Here is a 19,005-nt window from a genome sequence, read left to right on the forward strand (position 1 = left end):
GCACCATGACACATTTAATTTAAAGCCAGCGCCTGAAGGTAGAGGGAAATCAGCTGCTAGAGCAGGGGATTTTTGGAGGGCAATCCCATGAGGCACAGCCCGATCCCTGGCTGTTCAGGGAGGCTGGACTTGGCAGTGGGATTTGTGCCTGGCAGAGCTGGCAGAGGCCACGGCAGTCCCTGTGAGCTGCAGCCCTCCCGGCCCCTCCTGCCGCAGCCGCCTCTCGGGGCCAGATTTTCAGGAACTCAGGCTCCGGTGAGCTTGGAAAAATCCAGATTTTTCTCATGGGCTCAGCACTCGGCCACTCCCTGGGTTTCCACTGAGTTCAGCTTCAAAATGAGGTGTGCACCAAGGCTTCAAACTTCACAATAACCCCTCAAAAAATCCCCCAATAAAAAGTTAAGCTATTCAGATGCTCCCTGTCCTTCCAAGGCCAAGCAGGCAGATGGGGGTCATGTGCTGTGCTCCAGGAAGGGCATTTCCAGGAGCTCTTGTGGGTGCTAACCCTCTGCTCGGGTGGCCAAGGTGCTGATGGAAAGGGCTGTGACAAATTCCATTTCCCCATCTATATTCACTTCCCTTTTCATGCCTCATCCCGGGGAACCCGAAGAGACAGGGGAAAAGGCTCTGAAAATGAAACGAGGCCCCAGCCCAGTGGGATTTCCAAGGAAGGGATTGCAAAATAGTTGGGAGCGGAGCAGCCCAGGGCTTCCTTGTGCCTTGACGCAGGTCTCAAACCCAGGTAGAACTGCAGGCTGTGCTGCCGGCGGGTTTGGGCTCCCACTCCACGCCCAGCCCCTCCGAAAGGAGCAGCAGATTGTCACCAGAGCCGAGCTCTGCCCGCAGCAGGCACGGGCCAGACCTCCCCTCCTGCCGCCGCTTCCCCGTCCATGTCACTGCAGGTGGCACCGCGAGAATCCGCTTTTTGAGGCACATTTGGAGCGGGCAGTGGCCCGATCCCTGCAGCTGCACACCGGGAGCGGGCGGGGGGTCCCTGTGACCGGGCACCCGGGGCGGGCTGGGGGTGCCGGGAAGGCTCCGGGCACGGCAGCCACCGCCGGCCCTAACGGGAGCCCCAGCCCCGGAGGGGCGAGGGGACGCGGCTCGTCACCGTGCTGAATGATCAGCGCCAATTAACGAGCCCGGTGGGAGGCTGGGGCGGGGAACGGAGCTCGGGAGTCGTACAGAGCAGGGCAGGGAATTCCCCGGCGCCCGGTGCCGCCCGGTGTGTCGGGCCGTGCCCGCCGTCCCGGCGCCCGGTGCCGCCCGGTGTGTCGGGCCGTGCCCGCTGTCCCGGTGGCCGGTGCCGCCCGGTGTGTCGGGCCGTGCCCGCTGTCCCGGTGCCGCCCGGTGTGTCGGGCCGTGCCCGCTGTCCCGGTGCCGCCCGGTGTGTTGGGCCGTGCCCGCTGTCCCGGTGCCCCGTGCCGGTGCTGCCCCCTGCCCTCCGGCCGCGCTCACGGCACCGCCCGGCCCCGCCCGGCCGCGCTGACCCCCTCCATGACGTCACCCCCGTGTCCGGTGCAGGGGGGCAGCGACACACGTGTCACCGTCACCGTGGCGACGCGGCGGTGACGCGCTGTGCCCGCGACCCTCCCCGGAACGGGCGGGCGGCGCGCGCTGAGCGCGTCACCGGGGGCGGCGGCGGCGGCGGCGGCTGGACGGGCCCGGGGCGCCGCCATGGAGAGCGCGAACCAGGGTACGGGCCGGGGGCTGCTCCGGCCATGGGGCGCCCGGTGGCGGGGGGTGCCGGGCGCGGGGGAGCCCGGGGACGGCGGTGCGGGAGCTGCCGCTGCCGTGATGGGGGACGCGGCCCCGGCGGTGGGGGAGCGGCCCCGGGGGTCTCTCCTTGGCGCCGGGCCCCGTCCCCACGCACGGTGCCGGGCGCAGGAGCTGTAAGGCCGCGGAATGCCCGGTGCTGCTGCCGGTTCCGATGGATGCCCGTGGAGGAAACTCCGGCGGAGGTTTCTGTTCCCGTCCCCGGCGCAGCCCCTTCCCGCAGCTCTGCCGCCCGCCCGCCCTACTTTGCATAACGCGCCGCGCCTGCCGCTTGCTTATTCCGTGCCCTCTGCTCCTTGTCTGCGACAGATATCAACCTTAACTCTCCCAACAAAGGTCTGCTGGCGGATGCCATGACAGATGTTCCCGTGGATAACGCGGCCCGCGGCGCTGCGCCCGAGGGATTGACTCTGGCCGAGGAGGAGGAGCTGCGAGCCGAGCTCGCCAAGGTAAGGGGGGCTGGCTTGTGCCCCGGTTGTGTTCTGCTGGGAAGGAACAAACAGGAGCCACAGGGGCAGGACTGGGCGTTTTGTTGGTGGGGTTTGTTTTGTTTTGTTGTTTTTTTTTTTTTTTTTTTTTTTTTTTGGTTTTTAATTTTGCAGTGTTACCTTTGGGTCTCTGAGGTAATTGTTAAAATGCACAAAGCTGGCAGATACTTCAAACGCTGTGGTGTGTTGTTTGCTCTTTCCCAGAACAGCCTAATTTAGAGCTCCGAGGAAATAAGTGGCTTTTGATGCCATGAGCTCAGTGTAGGATTTTAGTTCCATGTGAAGCCAGAAAACACTTCAGGCAAATACTAAGCAAAAGAAAGCCATTTTTCCTTAGGAAACTGAAACATTTGAGCACATAATGAGCTTTTCTTCCTACCTTTTTCTCTTAAATATTTATTACACTTTACAGGCAACTGGTTTTGGTGCCTATATGCTTTTGAAGAGCTGAGGGTTTGCAATGTAACATCCTAAAGTTTGAGCATCTTTTGGGGTTTAAAGGTCAGGTTATCATTTCTGTCGGAAACATGGCTGAAGATAATTGCAGCTCTTTCTCCGTGGTCCTTTCCTTCATGTGAGAATCTTGTGGTGGTTCTTTGACTTGCAGGTTGTGGCAGGGGAGGACTTTGCTGCTCTGGGTGCTCATGCAGGGCTTGCTGAGCTGCAGCTAAAGGTAGAAATGAACCCACTCTACCTGGAAACAGCTCCAGAGTGCTTTGAAAGCGTTGTAAGAAAGATCTCTGAGGAAGAACTCTTTGCTTTAAAGACATCAGAGGAAAAGAAACATAAAATAAAATCTTAGTTAATAAGGTTTGGTGACTGAATGGTGTTTACTGTTGAAATTACAATACAAGGAATGGGTTCTGTTCATCTCAGTGTTATTAGGTCACCAGTCCAGTGACTTGTATGGAGGTGAAGTCTGAGTGGCCTCCCATTCCAACACAGTTCATGTTGAGTTGAATAATTCATCTGATGTTCTTCCCAGTTTTTAAAATTAATGTTAATGAAATGTTGCTAGTTTCAATGGATGTAAAAATCTGTTTTAATTTATGGTTTCTAACTAAACTGTGATTTGAGACAAACCTCTGCCTTTCTCTAAGGTTGAAGAAGAAATTGGTACTCTCAGACAAGTTCTGGCTGCCAAAGAGAGGCACTGTGGAGAGCTGAAGAGGAAGCTGGGTCTGACTCCCTTGGATGGGTTAAAGCAAAACCTGTCCAAAAGCTGGCACGATGTCCAAGTCTCCAACGCGTAAGTGTTGCCTGTGACACACCTGTGCTTAACTAGGGCTCTGTGTGACACTTCCCAGCAGGGTATTCCAGAGCTCTTTTGAGTGGCGGGAGGTTTCTCTTCTGATGGGTTTATGGAGTAAAAGACACCTTAAAAATATCCTTTTTGTGTCTGCATAAGCTGGATTTCCATATCCGTGATCAGGATAAATTGTTGCTGGCTGCTCTTTCCCATGGTGTTAGAGATCTGGATCACACTTACTGGTTCAGTTTTCCCATTTCTGCTCGTTCTTTGAGGCACAGGCAGCTGCTGCCTTGTTCTGAACTCAGGCTCAAAGAGAAGTGCAAGCAGTTTCACAGCTTGTGCCAGTTCAGAAGCATTCCTTGGGTCATATAGCTTGAATTAAAAACCTGCACTTCCTAGGAAAAAAGTCTGTGATATTGGTGTGCTTCACCAGAGTCATCTTGTCCTAAATATGTGAAGTGGGACTGTTCCTGAGCAGGCATTAAGGGTATGGTCCCTGCTGTGCTTGACAGTGCTAAAAGGAGGGTCCCTGACGTAAGTTTGTCCCTGCACTGGGTGTCAGGGACTCTGGGTGCCCATGGACATCATTCAGGCTAAAAGGTCTCCTGTAACTTAACTGGGGTTAATGACAGTGATAAGGCAGAGCAGATTGTTGAGCTGTTCATCTTGCTGTTTATTCATTCCTTTTCCTCATCTTCCCTCCTCTGTCCCTGCCCCATTTCTGTTATTCATTTGTCACTGGAATCTGTGTCATTGTCTTCTGAAAAATGAATATTAAAGTTATATTCATTAACACTTTCTGTTTCTAGTTATGTGAAAACATCTGAGAAACTTGGAGAGTGGAATGACAAAGTGACACAATCTGACTTGTGAGTGCCTCGGGCTCCTCAGCATCACCTCCTTGTTCCTTGCTGCCTTCCCTGATTTGTGCTGCTCCTTGTTCTCCCAGGCATCAGGGCTTGCTTGGGAGCTGGAGGCAGGGTGAAGCAGGATTGCTACTTCCATCATGCCTGGCTTCCAGCTAGAAACATCCCTCAGTTGCAGAGGAGATGAGTAAATGTTACTGCCATCATCTCTGTCATGGTCTTGCAATTGCAGAAGAAAAATTCCAATCAGTTACCAGACCACATTTTGTATGAAAAAAAAAAAGGAGGGGACAAAAGTTTGACCAAAATTTCCCTTCAGTTGGTAATTGGTAGGTTAGTCTGTTGTTTCAGGCTTCTTATTAGTGAACTCTACTGTGAAACTATTTCTCATCATGAATGTGGTAGGAATCAGTTTGACTGCTGCTTTTCTGTATGGCCAATTGGAGAGAAGTGGCTGGAGGTGCTTCCCCGTAGCTGGAATTAGGGGCTGTGCAATTGCCAGTGTGTTCATGAGATTCTGAATCTGCTGCATTGGTGTGTGACCCTTTTCCCAGTGTCAGCACTAGAAATCCATGAATTTTAATCTTTGCTGTGTATCCAAGCAGGTGCCAAATGCAGACAAAGAGCATCTGGCTACTTTTGCTTCTGGAATAAATTCTTTAATTATATTAGAGCTCCACTGATATTAGGCACGAATCATTGATTCCTGCTGCACAGCTGAACTTAAGGAGCCATTGTGTGCTTTTTGTGCTGAAGTTTCTCTCCCTTTGTCTTGTGTTGAAGGAGATTATTTAGCTAAGAGGAAAATGTGAATTGGGAGCATCACATCATTAGGCAAGGTGGCACTGACCTAATTGGGGCAAGTGAATTCTGGGTGATAAGTCCCCTCCTTTGAGCACCTCTGTGTTCTGTCTGAGGTGGGAGCAGCCACCTTCTGTAGTGTGTGTGTTCTGTACCTGCAGAGTTAGTTGTCACAGCCCTTAAGGTACTGTTCTTGTATAGAGAAACATGATTTTTAAAGATCAGAAAAACAAAATTTAATTGTTTGTCTGGTTCCTGCCATATTGGTAAAATACATCTTTGGGTGTGGCAGTTTGATTTTTTTTGGCCTTAAGATCAGTTCACTGCTCTGTGCTTTTAATACAGACCAGCAACAGAACATGTAGGAAGGGAGCAGAAGATGCAAAGTTTTTCATTTCCTGACAGCTTTTAAACTGCAGGCTTTGTTTCTTTGTGCTCAGTGTTTGAACATGCTTAAACAAAAGAAACTGGGGCTTGGGTGTCTCCCTGCCTCTCAAACAGTTCTTTTCCTTCTGGCTGCACCAGAGAGGCTGAAGCTGTTGTCAGAGAAATAAAGCCTCTGATACTGTAAGTGTAAAGAGTCACTAATAATGTGGAAAGTGTCAGAAGAAGCATCTGTAATGAATCTTGGAGCTGTCTCTAACCTCAGTTGTGTTTGTAGATATCTTTCAGCCAGCAGCACACTGGAGGACTGGAATGAAAAATTAACTCAATCAGAAGCGTGAGTGTCTTAACCTTCAGCCTTAACAAATGCTTTCCTCTGCCAGTCTGCTGCCACTAACTGTGCTGTGCCTCTGCTCCCAGTCCTCTGCTTTCACCAGATCTACCTGGACATTTAGCTTTCCTAGTTTTTAACTTTTTTAACCCAATAAATGCCTCTGCTGGGAGAGGGAGCTTTTCCTCTGGCCATTTTCCAAGTGATGCTCTATAAATGCCTGCCTGGTCTCAGGAACTGGCTGAAACCTCTGGGTAGCTGAGACCCGTGTGCCACACGTTACACCTTCAGCTGAGAAGCTGTGGAATAGCCAGACTGACTTTCTTGTTACCCCAACATGCTCTGCAAGGGGCAGGAGCTTTGCTTTCTACTGTGGTACCTGATGAGAATAGAGCTGTAGTGTCCAGGGCAGCTTCCTGTCATGTTGGGGCCACAAATAGACTCAAACAGCTAAAACCTCACAGCTGTTCTACTCCAGTTGTTGAATGTAAATCTCTCTTAGACGTGCTCTTACTAAATGCCTGAAATTAAATTCTCATCTGGACTAAGTTATGGAGGAATATTATGGAAGTTGGCCTTTGTCCTTCTTGTATGTATGTAGGGCAGTCCCTTACAGTGCTGGAGTGGGTGCAGGTAGGTTTTGTCATTCTTTTCTGAGCTGATTTAAAATGGGGAGGTAGGTCTTAGATGTGAGCCAGCTTTTCCTGTTCTCTGGAGTGGGTATAAAATGCAGTCCTTGGAGCTGGCTGGTTATCAGCAGCATGTGTGAATGCACGGTTTTCTTCCTAACACGGGTGAAAGAGGAGCAGAGATAAAGTGTAGGAGTAGCAGAAAAAGCTTTGAAGTATGCAGGTCTACTTTCAACTGTGTTTTCTAGATTAAGAAGCTGTAAACTGTCACCATTTCACTTGCCAAGTAGAACGACCTTGGTTTTTGTGCTTGCTGACTGTGGCTGACTCCAGCAGAGTTCAGAGTCCCTCCCTGGGTGTGCCTGCTAGAGTAGAAAACTTCTGGTTATATCTGTTTCCTTGTACTTCATAAGCACCAGAAGTGTGGCGGAAATGTGCTTTTGTGGAGCACTTAGGGCCTGAAGAGCTGTGGCACCTTAGCTTTCCTGCTTGCTTTGGCACTGGACAGAGTGACAATTGGTGCTGGCAAGGTAGAGACTGAAACAGGGATGTGAGGGGATTGAAAGATTCCAGTAACATTTTCAGAAATCAGAGTTTCTACTTCTTCAAAGTTTAGTGAGTGCAAAAAGGCAAGTTCAAGAAGTGCAAGGGTGAGGTTTTATTCATATGTTTTGGGGTTTTTTATGCAAATAAATTGTCTTTCCTGTTTCAATGCTGCTCTGCTCTGTAACTAACAAGGCTCTTGAGTGAACTGGGAATGGACCTGACTCCTGACCTTATGGTGCTTTTGTGTGCTGTGGAATTTCCTGGTGTTTGCCATTCCTGGCCACAGACTTTCCCTCTGCAAGCAGTACATAAACAGGCAAAACCCACCCCAGTCTGTTCCTAGCTCCAGTTTCACTGTAACCAGAATGTGAGGTGACTTAACACAGTTTGTGTCTTTAGCCAGACAGCTCAAATGGTGATTGCTGGATGAAAGCAAGTGAGAGGAAGCTGGTGTTAGTGGATAAAGGAGGATTTGAGGGTGCAGATTTCACTCCTTCCTCTCAGGGTTTATAGGAGAGGAGTACAGTGAAATGTTTGAATACCACAGGATGAAAAGCACCGGGCAGAGATCATCTCTGCAGCTTCTGCTGCAGCCAATTGCTTGTGAGTAAAGTGGGGTATTAGCCAGAGCTTGTATTTATTACTCCCAGATTTGGAGTATTCCATTGTGCTTTGTGCTGGGGCTAAGGGAAGAAAGTGAGTGCTTGTGAATTTACACCCGTGGAAAACCAGGCTGTGGCACTTGCAGGAGAAGAGTTGCAACTTCTAGGTCAGGGCTGTGTGTAGTTAAGTTGCATTAAAGCCTTGTATAAGCTGATCCTTTGCTGTCACAGCTGCAGCTGCACATGTGTGTCTTGGTGGCAGTTCTGGGTTACAGAGCTGCTCATCTCCCTGTGCTTCCCTGGCTCTGCCTCCTGCCTGGCAACAGAGAGGTGTGTACGTGTGTGTGGGAGCTGTGGATGCAGGACTAGGCTGGCCATCTGATCCAGCTGCTCCTTTTTTGTGCTTCCAAGTTTACATTTAATCCAGATCGTTGCCTTGATCTAGATTGCTGTGCCAGCACAAGCAGTTGTGCTGGAGGAAGGAGCACACTCAGGCAGAAGCAGCAGCACCCAAGTGCATGTTCTTTGGTTATATTAAAAATTCTGCTGTCAGGTGTGGAAAATACGATTGGAAAATCTCTGGCCTGCTGGAGCTGGGCATAACACCTGGAATTTTGCAGTATGAATGGCATGATGGTGTCTTTTGAGGCTGTAAACCATTCCTCAGTGCTGGGCTCTGAGTGCCAAGCAGACCTAGAGTCAGCACTGCATACTTTGGTGAGCACGAGGTTTTTGATATTTGTTAGGCAGCTGTAAATCAAATCCCATGACAGGGCTCAGCCAGGGAGGAGCCTGGCTGCTGAAGGCAGGGCTTGAGATCCTCCTCAAACACAGTGGTTGCAATAGGAAGGCAATCCTTGTATGACATCAAGCAGCCTTGGTGCTGATCAGTTCACTCCTAAATTGTGCTGAGGTGCTGAAAAATGTGCTGTGCAGAGGCAATGTTGAGGCCTTGCTGTTGGGGTAGGCTCAGGTTCTTCTGGAGCTGTTGACTTCAAGAAGAATTGGTCTGAAAAATGGAGGTTATAGGAATTATAGGAGGTATAGGAATTCTCTCTGAGAAGCAGGAAGAAGGAAGGAAAAGCTGATGCAGTTTTGCCCTGTTCTGCCTGAGTCTCGTGGATATTTGTGATTCAGAAATACTTGGCTGTGGTATTAAAAAAAAAAAACAAACCAGCAAACAAACATGTTGTAATTGGAATTGCTCAAATCCAGTTCTGGTGCTGTGGTGCTGTCCATGCACTTCTGCCTGGAGAGAAGGAGGTGTGAGTAAGTCATCTGTCACCGTGGTGTTTGTAGCCAGGGGAGCTCAGGCATGACAGAACATTAGGCTGTTTATAATGCCCTTCTCCTAAATGTCCTCATCAGGCAAAAAAAAAAAAAAAAATCTCAAGCTGAAATATTTGAAATAAGAAAAGTTTAAAATGTTTAACTTGTTTTCCAGCCTGAGTCTTTTCTTTGTAGTCTGAAGAATGACATAAATCTAGATGTTAATCATCAACTGTAGAATAGTTTAGAGAGAAGGAATTAATGAAAGTGACACAAAGATTCTTTGTTCCTGAGATTAGTCTCATCTGGAGGAAACAAAGGTTCCCAAGTGTCTCCAGCTCAGGTATAAACTCAAATAATCAACTGACAATAAAAGCTGTTAGACTTTTTACCTATTGTGGTTAATGGTAACTGATAGGAAACTTCTCTACTAATTTATTTCTAAACTGCTGCTGTAGAGCTAATGCTGATTCCTGCATTTCTTTTCTGTATGGTGATGATGGTCTTGCTTCTTGCCTCTTTCCTCCAAAACATAACTCCACAACAAGTGCTATGGCTTCCTCAAGGCTGAAAGGATAGTATGGAATAGATTTATTTCCTCCAGGACATGAAAAGATGGTTGCAGAGCAATTAGGCTACAGTGCTGAGGTATTAGAGCTTCCATGTGAAAAATTGGTTTTGCTTTGGTTTTTAGCAAGTATTTGTTAGATTTAAGAATATATGGTCAAAAGTATGAGGTGAGCATATGGAAAAATTAATCCTACACTTGCTGCTTTTGTAAAACTTCAAGTATTTGAACATATGCAAATCTGGAAGTGGCTCTTTCAGTGAAGTCAGTGCAGCTCACTAACCCAGCTTCTTTCCTTTAATGTGGGGTCCTTTTTCAAAATGGGGGGGACACTTTTGGATCCAACTTGTTAGTTCAATTTATGATTTTTTTTCCACACAGTTATAAGAAGACCCAGGAAACCCTTTCCCAGGCAGGACAGAGAACTTCAGCAGCCCTTTCCAATGTAGGTTCTGTTATCAGCAGGAAGCTTGGTGACATGAGGTAAGATTTCTGCTTTGCACTCCGGGGCTTTGATCTTGGTTTCAAACAGGAATGGGACTTTAGACAATAACTAGGCTTTCTTCCATTTTTCTGCTTAGTTGGCAGCACGTTGCTGTTGATGGACTGCCACCTTCTGTGTGGCCCTGTGCATTGTAGTTTAGGACAGACTGAACTCTTATTGAAGGCTTACTGAGGGGATAAGCCTGTTCTAAGGCATTTAAGTTTGGTTTAGGAGAGCCAACCAAACATTTTCTAGCAGCTTTTCCCCTTTTACCATCATGTGCACTCACTGCAGCTTTTATATCATATGTAAGAAAATAGAATTAAAATTTCCCTTTTCCATTTCTTACTGGATTATGGAGGTGTGTTTTCTGCTTTGGATTAGAGAAGGGTCATCCCTCCTGTGCTCTGTTATGATTAAAAACAAAAAGGGAAAAGTCTGTTTGCTGCATTCCATGTGGTTTCAAGCCCTGGGTGTTGACATTCCATGAGAAGGGCAGCATGTCTTCCAGGCACAGTTGTGTCATGTTGGTTGGAAAATATCAATTGATTCAGAAGATTATGACAACATGAAATTTTTTTTCTGTGGTTGGGCTTATCTCCATTCCTTAAGTAGATGACCACTGAAATAATTACAAATTTCAACCTCTCCAAACTGGCAAGAGGGACAGGCTCTCCTGGCTGAGGTTCTTGCTCTGTGAGATTCTCAGCTGTACAAAGCCCAAGGTTAAAATTGGTGCTCCTCAGGTACCTGCTCCTCAGGTAAACTTAAAGCTAAAGATTAAAGATTTAAGCTAAAGATTTCTACAGAATTTTAAGCTAAAGATTTCTTCTCCACTGATGGTAACATCCACATTTTCCATGCAGATTCTGTTGACCACGTTTTTCTTGGATTTGAAAGAAACCTAAACACCCTGTCTAGGTTACTAAGGAGGAAATTTTAGAGCTTGTATTTAACATGTATCTCAGACCTTGGATTGAATGGGTAGCTGTCATTCTTTGTAGGGAATTTCCTATTCCACTGTGGCTGGGAGTATCCGAGTGGTAAGAACTTGTTGGCCTCTGATCACATAGTACTGATTTATTCTGGTTCTGTCCTCAGTGAGTTAGTTACTGTGTTCCTGGAGGGTATTTTTTGGTGTTTTCAGAAGCTCACATCACTGAATTTGGCAGAGGACTAGCTGGCTTCCTACCCTTTCCAGCATTCAAGTTGTAACTTTTCTTGCCTGGAAACTCCCTAGTCTGATGGAAAAAGAGACTTTCATGTAATCACAGCAGAAACTGGCACAAGATGTGGTGGAAACACATTTTGCCAAACTGATAAATGAACCTGGGGTCTGGTTTCTGCAGTCTGGCTGGGCTATTGCAGCAAAGGAATGGGAACTGTGCTTTTTTTGGGACCACACGGGGAACTCCTGAACTGGGGTTGCCACAGGCAGAAGCTGTTTTGACAGGCTTGGTCCTGCCTGTTGTTTTTGAGCTGGGAGAATGCAGGCCATGCAGCTGTGCCATCCCAGGAGCAGGTGATGGAGGGAGGGGATACTGGGGTGCTTTCCTGATGGCAGAGCTGGCCTGGCACAGTCACTGTCACAGCTGGCCACGTAATCAGCTGGCCCAGGCACGAGCCAGGCCTTTGCAGCAATGTTTTTTCTCAGCTTCAATATCTGCATTCCTTTTTATAGCTAATACCTTGGGTGAGGTGTTATGAAATACAGGCAGCTTCTGTTTTATCATTTGGGATTCCCTGCCAAAGTTATTTCAGCAGGATTTGTATATGTGGCCCTGTGGGGGAACACAGTAATGATTTTTTTTTTAAGACTTTTAGTTTTTCTCTGCATATATAAACAGACTTCTATCTCCTGTGCTGCATCCAAGTCTTCCTGTTTCTGATACTGGAGAAGGTTTAACTCTGAGCATAAGGTTTTGCAGGAGCTGTCCCACTTTTCACCCGTGCCAGGTGAACTCTGGTGTTCTGACATGTGATCAGAGCTGACGAGGAGTGAAGTCTGTTGTATTGCTGTGATCACTGCTCTGAACCAGTGGGATGATCTCTGTTCCCAGAGAATCTCTCTTACAGGCCTTGTAGCCTACACTGACCTCCATTACTGTACTCTGTTTTTTTCCTTCTTACACTACAAATTCACTTGTAAAGCGAGTTTATTTTCCAGCACTGGAGGTGTTGAGATAACAGAGGGGATTTCCTTGTTTAGTCAGCCTTCACCGGTTGATAAATGCAAGGAAGACCTGATGAATGGGACAGAGCCTCCAATACACCGAGGGCGTGGGCCTAATTCCATTAAAAATGCTTGGACCAAATTGTTTTTAAATACAAGTAACATGTTAAATCTTTAGACTTGCTGTATTCTGGTCAAAATAATTTTGATGTGTGGATTGTAATCTTGGGAAGTTAATGCTGTAACTGTGTGCTTGCTGCATTAATGCTCTACTGGAATGCTCTGAGGGCAGGAAATGTACTTAGTGGGTGGGATTTTTTCAAATCTTGGCCTGTTATCTCCACCTCAGATGTCTCTGTTATCTCCACCTACAGTTAAAAAGTAAATTGGCTTTTAGACATTCTGTTCCTGCATTTTACTGATGCCAGTAAACTGCAAAATTGGAAGTGTTTTCTTTTTGTTGCTTTGTGGGTTTGTGTCCACCTGTGCACTTCATGGTGTCTGATGAAGTTTGCTGCTTTACATAATGCTACGAGCAAATTCATTATGAAATGTCAGCCTGAATCCAAAGTGTCTGCAGATTCTGGAATTTATGTAAACTTTCAATCCTTATGGAAGGAGGAAAAGGGTTACTGCTAGGTCCATGCCAAGATACTGAGCAAGGAACCAGTGCTCGTGGTATTCTGTATGGAGCAGCATGGTGCATGGATGTGTCATCTGTGTTGTTCTCCTTTAAGCAAGAGTAAGTAGAAAGTTAATTTATTTCACATGCAAAGGCAGCATTTCAAGGCATCTTCCCTGCCAAAAAGAGGTGACTTGGATATATGGGGAAGTGAAAGCACAGAGCCCAACATCCTCGCTCTGGCTGTGAGGAAAAGCCCTTGTACTCATTGCCAAGTACTTCACATCCAGCTTGCCATGACTGCTTCCTACTGCAGAAGAATTATATTTAAGTGGAATAAAACACTGCTCTGGCAGGAGAAGCTCCTTCAGAGCATCCTGGTAATCTTCCTAATAGAAGTAGGAAACCTCAGTCTGTTGTTTCAGACTGCTGAGATGCTACTGCATTGCAAAATCCCATCTTAAAAATGGGCAACCAAGTTACAGGCTAAACATGATACCTTTAATCTTATCTTTAATAACCTGCAGTGCATTTGTTCTCTGAACTGTGACTTTGAGATTTGCAGGCTTGGCAAGATAAAGTGCAGGTATCCATTGCAGGTTGCCCTTACTCAAGTCCTCACCAGAAGTCTGAGCAATGCTGTCTTTGTATGAGAGACCACAGGGGGGAATGGGGGAAGGAGGTATCTCTACCAATATAACTTGTGCTTGGTAAAACCTTCAGTTAAAAAAAAAAAAGCTTAAAAAAACATGTGGACGGGGTTAGGTAAAATGTTTTGGTTTTCTGTTGCACATCTACTCCTTCCCCTCCCCAGCCAGGTTCTAAGTTGATGTAGGTGCTGTTAATGTTCTTTGAGAAACATCTTAGCTTATCTGGAGTTAATGAAAAGCATTTTTTTGCTTGCTCCTGTGATTTATTTTGAGAGGCTTCCTCCTGGGTAGTTGACTTTGCTGTCCCATGATTCTGTGACCGTGTCCCCGCGTTTGGTGTTTAGCTCTGTGCAAGTTCCTGACCATTCCTTCCTTTTTCTCTCTGCTGCCTGTGGCCTCTCCCAGGGCTCACTCCATCTCACATTCCCTTAGGTAAGATACTCTTCAAGGCTCTAAAAGAGCATTTGTTTCTGTGCCAGGGCCTTGCAGAACTTAAAGGGGAAGATGGTTATTTAAGCCTTGCCTAAACTTTTGACACAGATTGAGAAATCTACCACAAACCAATGCCCTGGGATTGACTTCTGTATCACAGTTGCAGTTAAATACTGGCTGTCCTGTGTCTGGGAAACTAAATTCGGGGCTGCAGCTGTTAAATAAGGGGAGAGAGGGCTGGCTCCTAGCACTTGGGCTGTCCACAGCAGTGGACAGTGTGTGGACAGTGAGTGTTTCAGACCCGGGGTTAGGCTGCTTTTTGCACGGTGTCAAATTGTCGTTAACGTTTTCCTCCTTGTCCCGAATGCTTCCGAGCAGCGGCTACTCCATCCGCCACTCGATAAGTATGCCAGCCATGAGGTAATGTAGCACGTGCCTGTGTCTCCTGAGTGGGGCTGGGGGGAGGACAGCTGCCTCCATCACTGCTGGCGGGTTTGTTCTGACTTGGACAAGCAGCTCCTTTCTCGAGCAGGCCCCTCTCCGAGCATGGATTAACCACGGCCTACAGTTTGACTATTTAAAGGGTTTTTTAGTATCTCTTAAGGTCATTAGCACCTGTCTTTTTTTGGACTAAGTGAAGTGTTGCACCTGTACCAAAGTCTGGTTGAAGCTTGCAGCTTTCAGAGGTCCCTGAAGGGCAGGATTACAGTTCTGCCACAATGTATGGCACAGCCATTGCTGACACCCAGGTGAATCCTAACGGGAACCCTCTCCTCAGCCTTTCCTCACCGTGCCTTAGCTGGTGATCTCCATGCAGGAGAAATGACTGCCAGGGCTGGAAAGGCCCACAGAACTCTCTCTGTTCATCCTCTTTCCAGATCAGCAGAGGTTGTTTTATGGCTGCAAATCTAAAGCAATTCCTTGGAACAAAAATAACCGAGATGAGGCGAGTCATCTCCCAGCGCTCCCGCAGCCTGGCCCGGGGGAGCAGCTCTATGAGTAATTGCCTGGTCTGGATGCTCAGTACAGAGCACTCCCTGAAATCCTTCGCCAGCGAAGCAGCTTGTTGGGCTGTCAAACAACTGACCTGGTTTTCTTTGCTGGAAATATGAAATGCTCTGATTAATTTATTAAGCTGTGATTTTTGTGAGCATTTCCTGATGCAAATGATCACCCCTGTAGAAATAAAACTGCTGATAGGTGCGGGTACCTGGCCCTTCCCCTTCTCCCCATGGGATGCGATATAGGAAAATGAAGCCTTTGTTTTAAACCTTTCTCAGCTTTCCCTTTCCATTATTTAAAACAAAATGTTTTTAGTTGGAAGTTTTTTAAAGCTGAGAGCTGTTTTCTTCTTTACTTAAATGTGCCTTGATTCCCCAGTAAACTAGGACTTGTTTCCCTCAACACTTTAGCTTGAGCAATTGAGCAGACAGCACGTGGTATAAATGTTTTCCTCGGAGTTCGGATGTGGTGTTCATGCCTAGTGTGCCTGAGAGATTTGTGCCAAAGGCTGTGAGGAGCTGGAAGTGTTCTGGGTGATGGTGTCACTGCAGGGGAATGGCCATAGAGCCCAGTCACACTGTGCCATTTGATATGGTTAAGAGCTAACATGTCTTGATTTTTTGTTTTTTTTTCTCCCCTCTTCTTTCTTCAAGGAATTCTGCAACCTTCAAGTCCTTTGAAGATAGAGTTGGGACCATAAAGGTAACAGTCTGCTTTGTCTTGTAAACACAGAGTGTGAAGCCTTGTGCAGAAACTTTAATTTCTGCAATGTTTTTCTTGTAGACTAGTATTCGGGCAAATGGCCTCTCAGATATGTGAAGTCTTGGCTACAGTAGGTGACCTCGACAAGGGGGAATTGACTTGGTATTCCCAGTGCTGCTTTCTTGTTGTCCTCACTCTCTTCTCTCCTTCCAGTCCCGAGTGGTGGGCAGCAGGGAAAACAGCACTGATGGCCTCCACTCCCCCTCTGGAGCTGGGGACAAGACTCCACAAGACAACGCTCCCTTCTAGGCCTGGATGTGGCTTTGCACAGCTGTGCACAACTGGAAGAGCCCCCTCCCTCCCAAACCTTCACCACAGCAACAACATGCGAATCCAAGAAGGGGCTGAGAGCCAGTCTGGAGAGATCCATCCTTCATTCATAGACACTGCTGCTGGATCCAAGTCAAATAAAGAGAATGCAAAGTTTTGTACACAAATAATATTTTACACTAAAGTTTGTAGATTAAATGTATCACTGCTGTCCTTTTGGGAGAGCGTGTAAGCTGGAGTTTCCTTAAAGTAGCTCAGAAATGCCACTGCTGTGGATGAAACCAGTTTTCCCTTGTCTGGCATGGCTTGGAGCAGATACATGGCCCTGAGCAGCATGAGGAGGGCAGTAACTGGAGAAGCCAAGTGCATGGGCACCTTAGCTTCAGCTTCTGGCTCTGTTCTCTGTGTGGGCTACTCTGTGAGCTCCCAGGCTTCTCCTGTTACTGTTTTCTCTGGCTCTCATTGGAGCTGTCAGGTAGATGGGGTATACAGTTGGGGTTTTTTCTGGGCTCCTAAAAGGTGAACTTCACTTAGCAGCTGCCTCGTTGTTACACTAATGCTCTAGCTTTAACAAAACTAAGAATCTTTATTTTTAAATGCAATGAACTTTAAAGAAATAAAGCGTAAAAACAAACAAACAAAAAAAAAGCTTTCGCATATTAGGGCAATGCTCCCTTGGACTCTGAAGCTGAACTGCAAGCCTTACATCACTTATGCTTTACTTGTTTATGATTCATTTTCTGTAGAGGAGACTGCAAGGGTTCTAAAGCTGGTTGTTGAGCACTGGAGTTTTGCATCATGCAGTCATAGCAGCATGTTTATAAAGCCAGTTCTTGTGTTAAATTCAGTGGTGCACTCTGTTTCCCGAGTGTATGAAACTTGCTTCTCCCTTCTCAGCTTATCCCTTCATTCTTGGAGGAGGAATTTCTGAAGGCTGGAATATGGATACCATTGGAGGGACTCTGCTCTGCACTCTGAGGGCTCCTCCAGCTGGTACATCTGGCTGTGACTGGATGGGTTTCTCAGTTGAAAGCCCCAGCTCTAATTTTAGTTTACAAAACTGGCAGAGAGTCATAGAGCTCACCCAGTCCCTCCAGGGGCTGGATGTTTTGCTCTTTTGATGTCCAACTTCATTGCTCAGGAGCTGACAAATTCCAAGTTTTCTCCTAGAGGCTTGATCTTATTCTAGGCAAGGTGCCTCCACGTAGAAATACCTAGAGTGAGCAATTCTGTGCCTTAGAGGCGAAATGGGACTTACTCAGGTCTTTAAACTTATGTACATATCTGGGTAGTTTTAGTGGTTTATCACCCCGGAGGGACTGAACTGCCTCTGACCCTTTAGAGAAGCAAGTTTGGCATTGATTTGATGAATATCCATTTCCCCCACCCCTGCTCCCCTCCCTCTGCAGACCTGGGGACGTGGGACGAGATGTTAGTGGGCAGATGTGCTAGGCCATAGGTGGAGTGTAGAGTGTCGTTCACGGGCACTCCTCGTTTGACTGGAACTGTGAGCAACAGAGCCAGTGAAATGGGGACTGCAGGAGCTTGGGTATGGAACGGTTTCTCTTTAAGATAAAGACTGAGGAAATGTGTCAATAAAGAATTCCTTTGGGAGAAAATGGGGTGAATGTCTTTGTCTTGTTTTAAGAGCACTGAAATCCTCTCTTGAGTGGATGTTATAAACTCGTCAGGTAAATACCAACTGCCTGCAGCAGCCTGAGGCAAAAAAGCAAGTGAAATATTTCATCCTATCCCTCTGGTTTATCTGCTGGCTCTGTGGATGTTCTCTCACGAAGGAATGTACTAAATAATATTTACAGTCTGATGTTTCCTTTCCAAGATACTGGACACTGTTCCCAAGCTGTTTCCTCTGGGCTGGGGAGCTGCGAACTCCATGGCTGGTGCTGCAGGTGAATTCCACACTTCCTCATGCCCTTTTCCTGAGCTGGGAGTGTGGGGCTGCAGTCCCAGCAGTAACCTTGGCAGTGGGAGCTGAGGCTGGTGAAATTTCTAAAGTGGAAAAGCTGCAGCTGTGGTGCTGGCGTGGCTGGACAGCGTGATACCTGAGGGAGTCAGTCGCCTCCATGGAAGCTCTGGCAGTCGAACAGCACGGCACGGGGGAGTCGTGGATGGGTGGCTGGAGCTGGGAGCTGCTGTCTCCAAGTTTAAAAGGGCAGTGCAGAGCAGGCAAATAGGATGTGGAGAGGCCAGCAGAGATCCTCAGTGTGCTGTTTGCAGAGGAAGGATGCCCAGCTAATCTTGGGACATCTGCTTGGTGATGAGGGTTTGGTTTTGGTTTTGTGGGCTTTGGGTGTTTGTTTTGAAGGTTGGGGGTATTTTTCCCTACATCACTTCATTAGGTAAAACTACATCTCTCCAAGTGGGGCTAAGGACAGACAGGTTGGTGTGAGACCTGATCCTGGAGGAGAGATGCTGCTGGGAACACCCAGGCTGAGGTGAGGGCAGATGGCTCCATCCCACAAAGCAGATAAACAGCAGAATCGAATAGTAAGTAACAGCAAAAAGCAGGAAGGAGCCACTTTTCCCTGCTGGCACCGTGTCCTGACCCTCAGCCAAAACCACAGCAAGTGTTAAGGAATTTGAGATTTATGGTCTGAGAGGGGTTGCACAACCACTCCAGCAGCTTGTGCTCATCCCAGCCGAGCGGGCAGTGTCCAGAGCCAAGCTGCCAGCCTGGGCCCACTTGCTGCACCCTGTGGGTGCTGGGGTGGGCTCAGCATCTCTTCTTGGGTGCAGACTCTGTGCAAGATCCAAGGTCAGTGCTGGGGAGCCCCAAAAGTGGCTGGTGTTTTGGACAGAGAAAGGTGCAGGAGCTGGGCTGGGGATGGAGCTGGAAGCAAGGAGATGATGTGGGTGTGTGATTCATGGTGATGACTCTGTTGGCAAATAGGATCCATCATCATTCATTTCTTTAAAACGTGAGTCAGAGGCAGCAGATGGGAAAGGCCATCAGAGCCTCACGGAGAAGCCACACAGCAGCAGGGCCATGCTGGAGTGATGGGAGGGATAACTGGAAGCAGTGTTCCTGAGGTCACCACCCCAGCGTCACCTGCTCCAGGATGCACTGGATGGGTGGA

At 47.6% G+C, this 19,005-nt stretch overlaps 1 protein-coding gene across 11 annotated transcripts; it reads left to right on the forward strand.

Moving 5' to 3' along the window:
* Window positions 1-1,586: 1,586 nt before the first annotated feature.
* On the forward strand, window positions 1,587-17,526 carry TPD52L2 (TPD52 like 2). Of its 11 annotated transcripts, XM_053958462.1 has the most exons (12): window positions 1,587-1,696; window positions 2,086-2,225; window positions 3,365-3,513; window positions 4,326-4,385; window positions 5,845-5,904; window positions 9,894-9,995; window positions 11,001-11,039; window positions 13,847-13,873; window positions 14,252-14,293; window positions 15,529-15,577; window positions 15,659-15,707; window positions 15,791-15,881. In XM_053958462.1, exons 1-11 carry the CDS (start codon window positions 1,678-1,680, stop codon window positions 15,692-15,694), a joined length of 723 nt encoding a protein of 240 aa, XP_053814437.1. In that variant the 5' UTR covers window positions 1,587-1,677; the 3' UTR covers window positions 15,695-15,707; window positions 15,791-15,881. The 11 variants fall into 11 exon arrangements, with proteins under 11 accessions (XP_053814437.1, XP_053814433.1, XP_053814435.1 ...); XM_053958458.1 differs by lacking the exon at window positions 15,659-15,707 and having other exon boundaries at window positions 15,791-17,526; XM_053958459.1 differs by lacking the exon at window positions 15,659-15,707 and having other exon boundaries at window positions 1,589-1,696; window positions 2,113-2,225; window positions 15,791-17,526.
* The last annotated feature ends 1,479 nt before the right edge of the window (window positions 17,527-19,005 follow it).

The sequence above is a fragment of the Vidua chalybeata genome, chromosome 17 (assembly GCF_026979565.1).
Source record: "Vidua chalybeata isolate OUT-0048 chromosome 17, bVidCha1 merged haplotype, whole genome shotgun sequence".
Lineage (NCBI taxonomy): Eukaryota > Metazoa > Chordata > Aves > Passeriformes > Viduidae > Vidua > Vidua chalybeata.

Excerpts from the sequence above, each read along its gene's own strand:
- TPD52L2 (XM_053958458.1), top strand. Across the intron at positions 2,226-3,364 it reads TGCGAGCCGAGCTCGCCAAG|GTTGAAGAAGAAATTGGTAC; the intron begins GTAAGGGGGGCT and ends CCTTTCTCTAAG. Across the intron at positions 3,514-4,325 it reads GATGTCCAAGTCTCCAACGC|TTATGTGAAAACATCTGAGA; the intron begins GTAAGTGTTGCC and ends TTCTGTTTCTAG.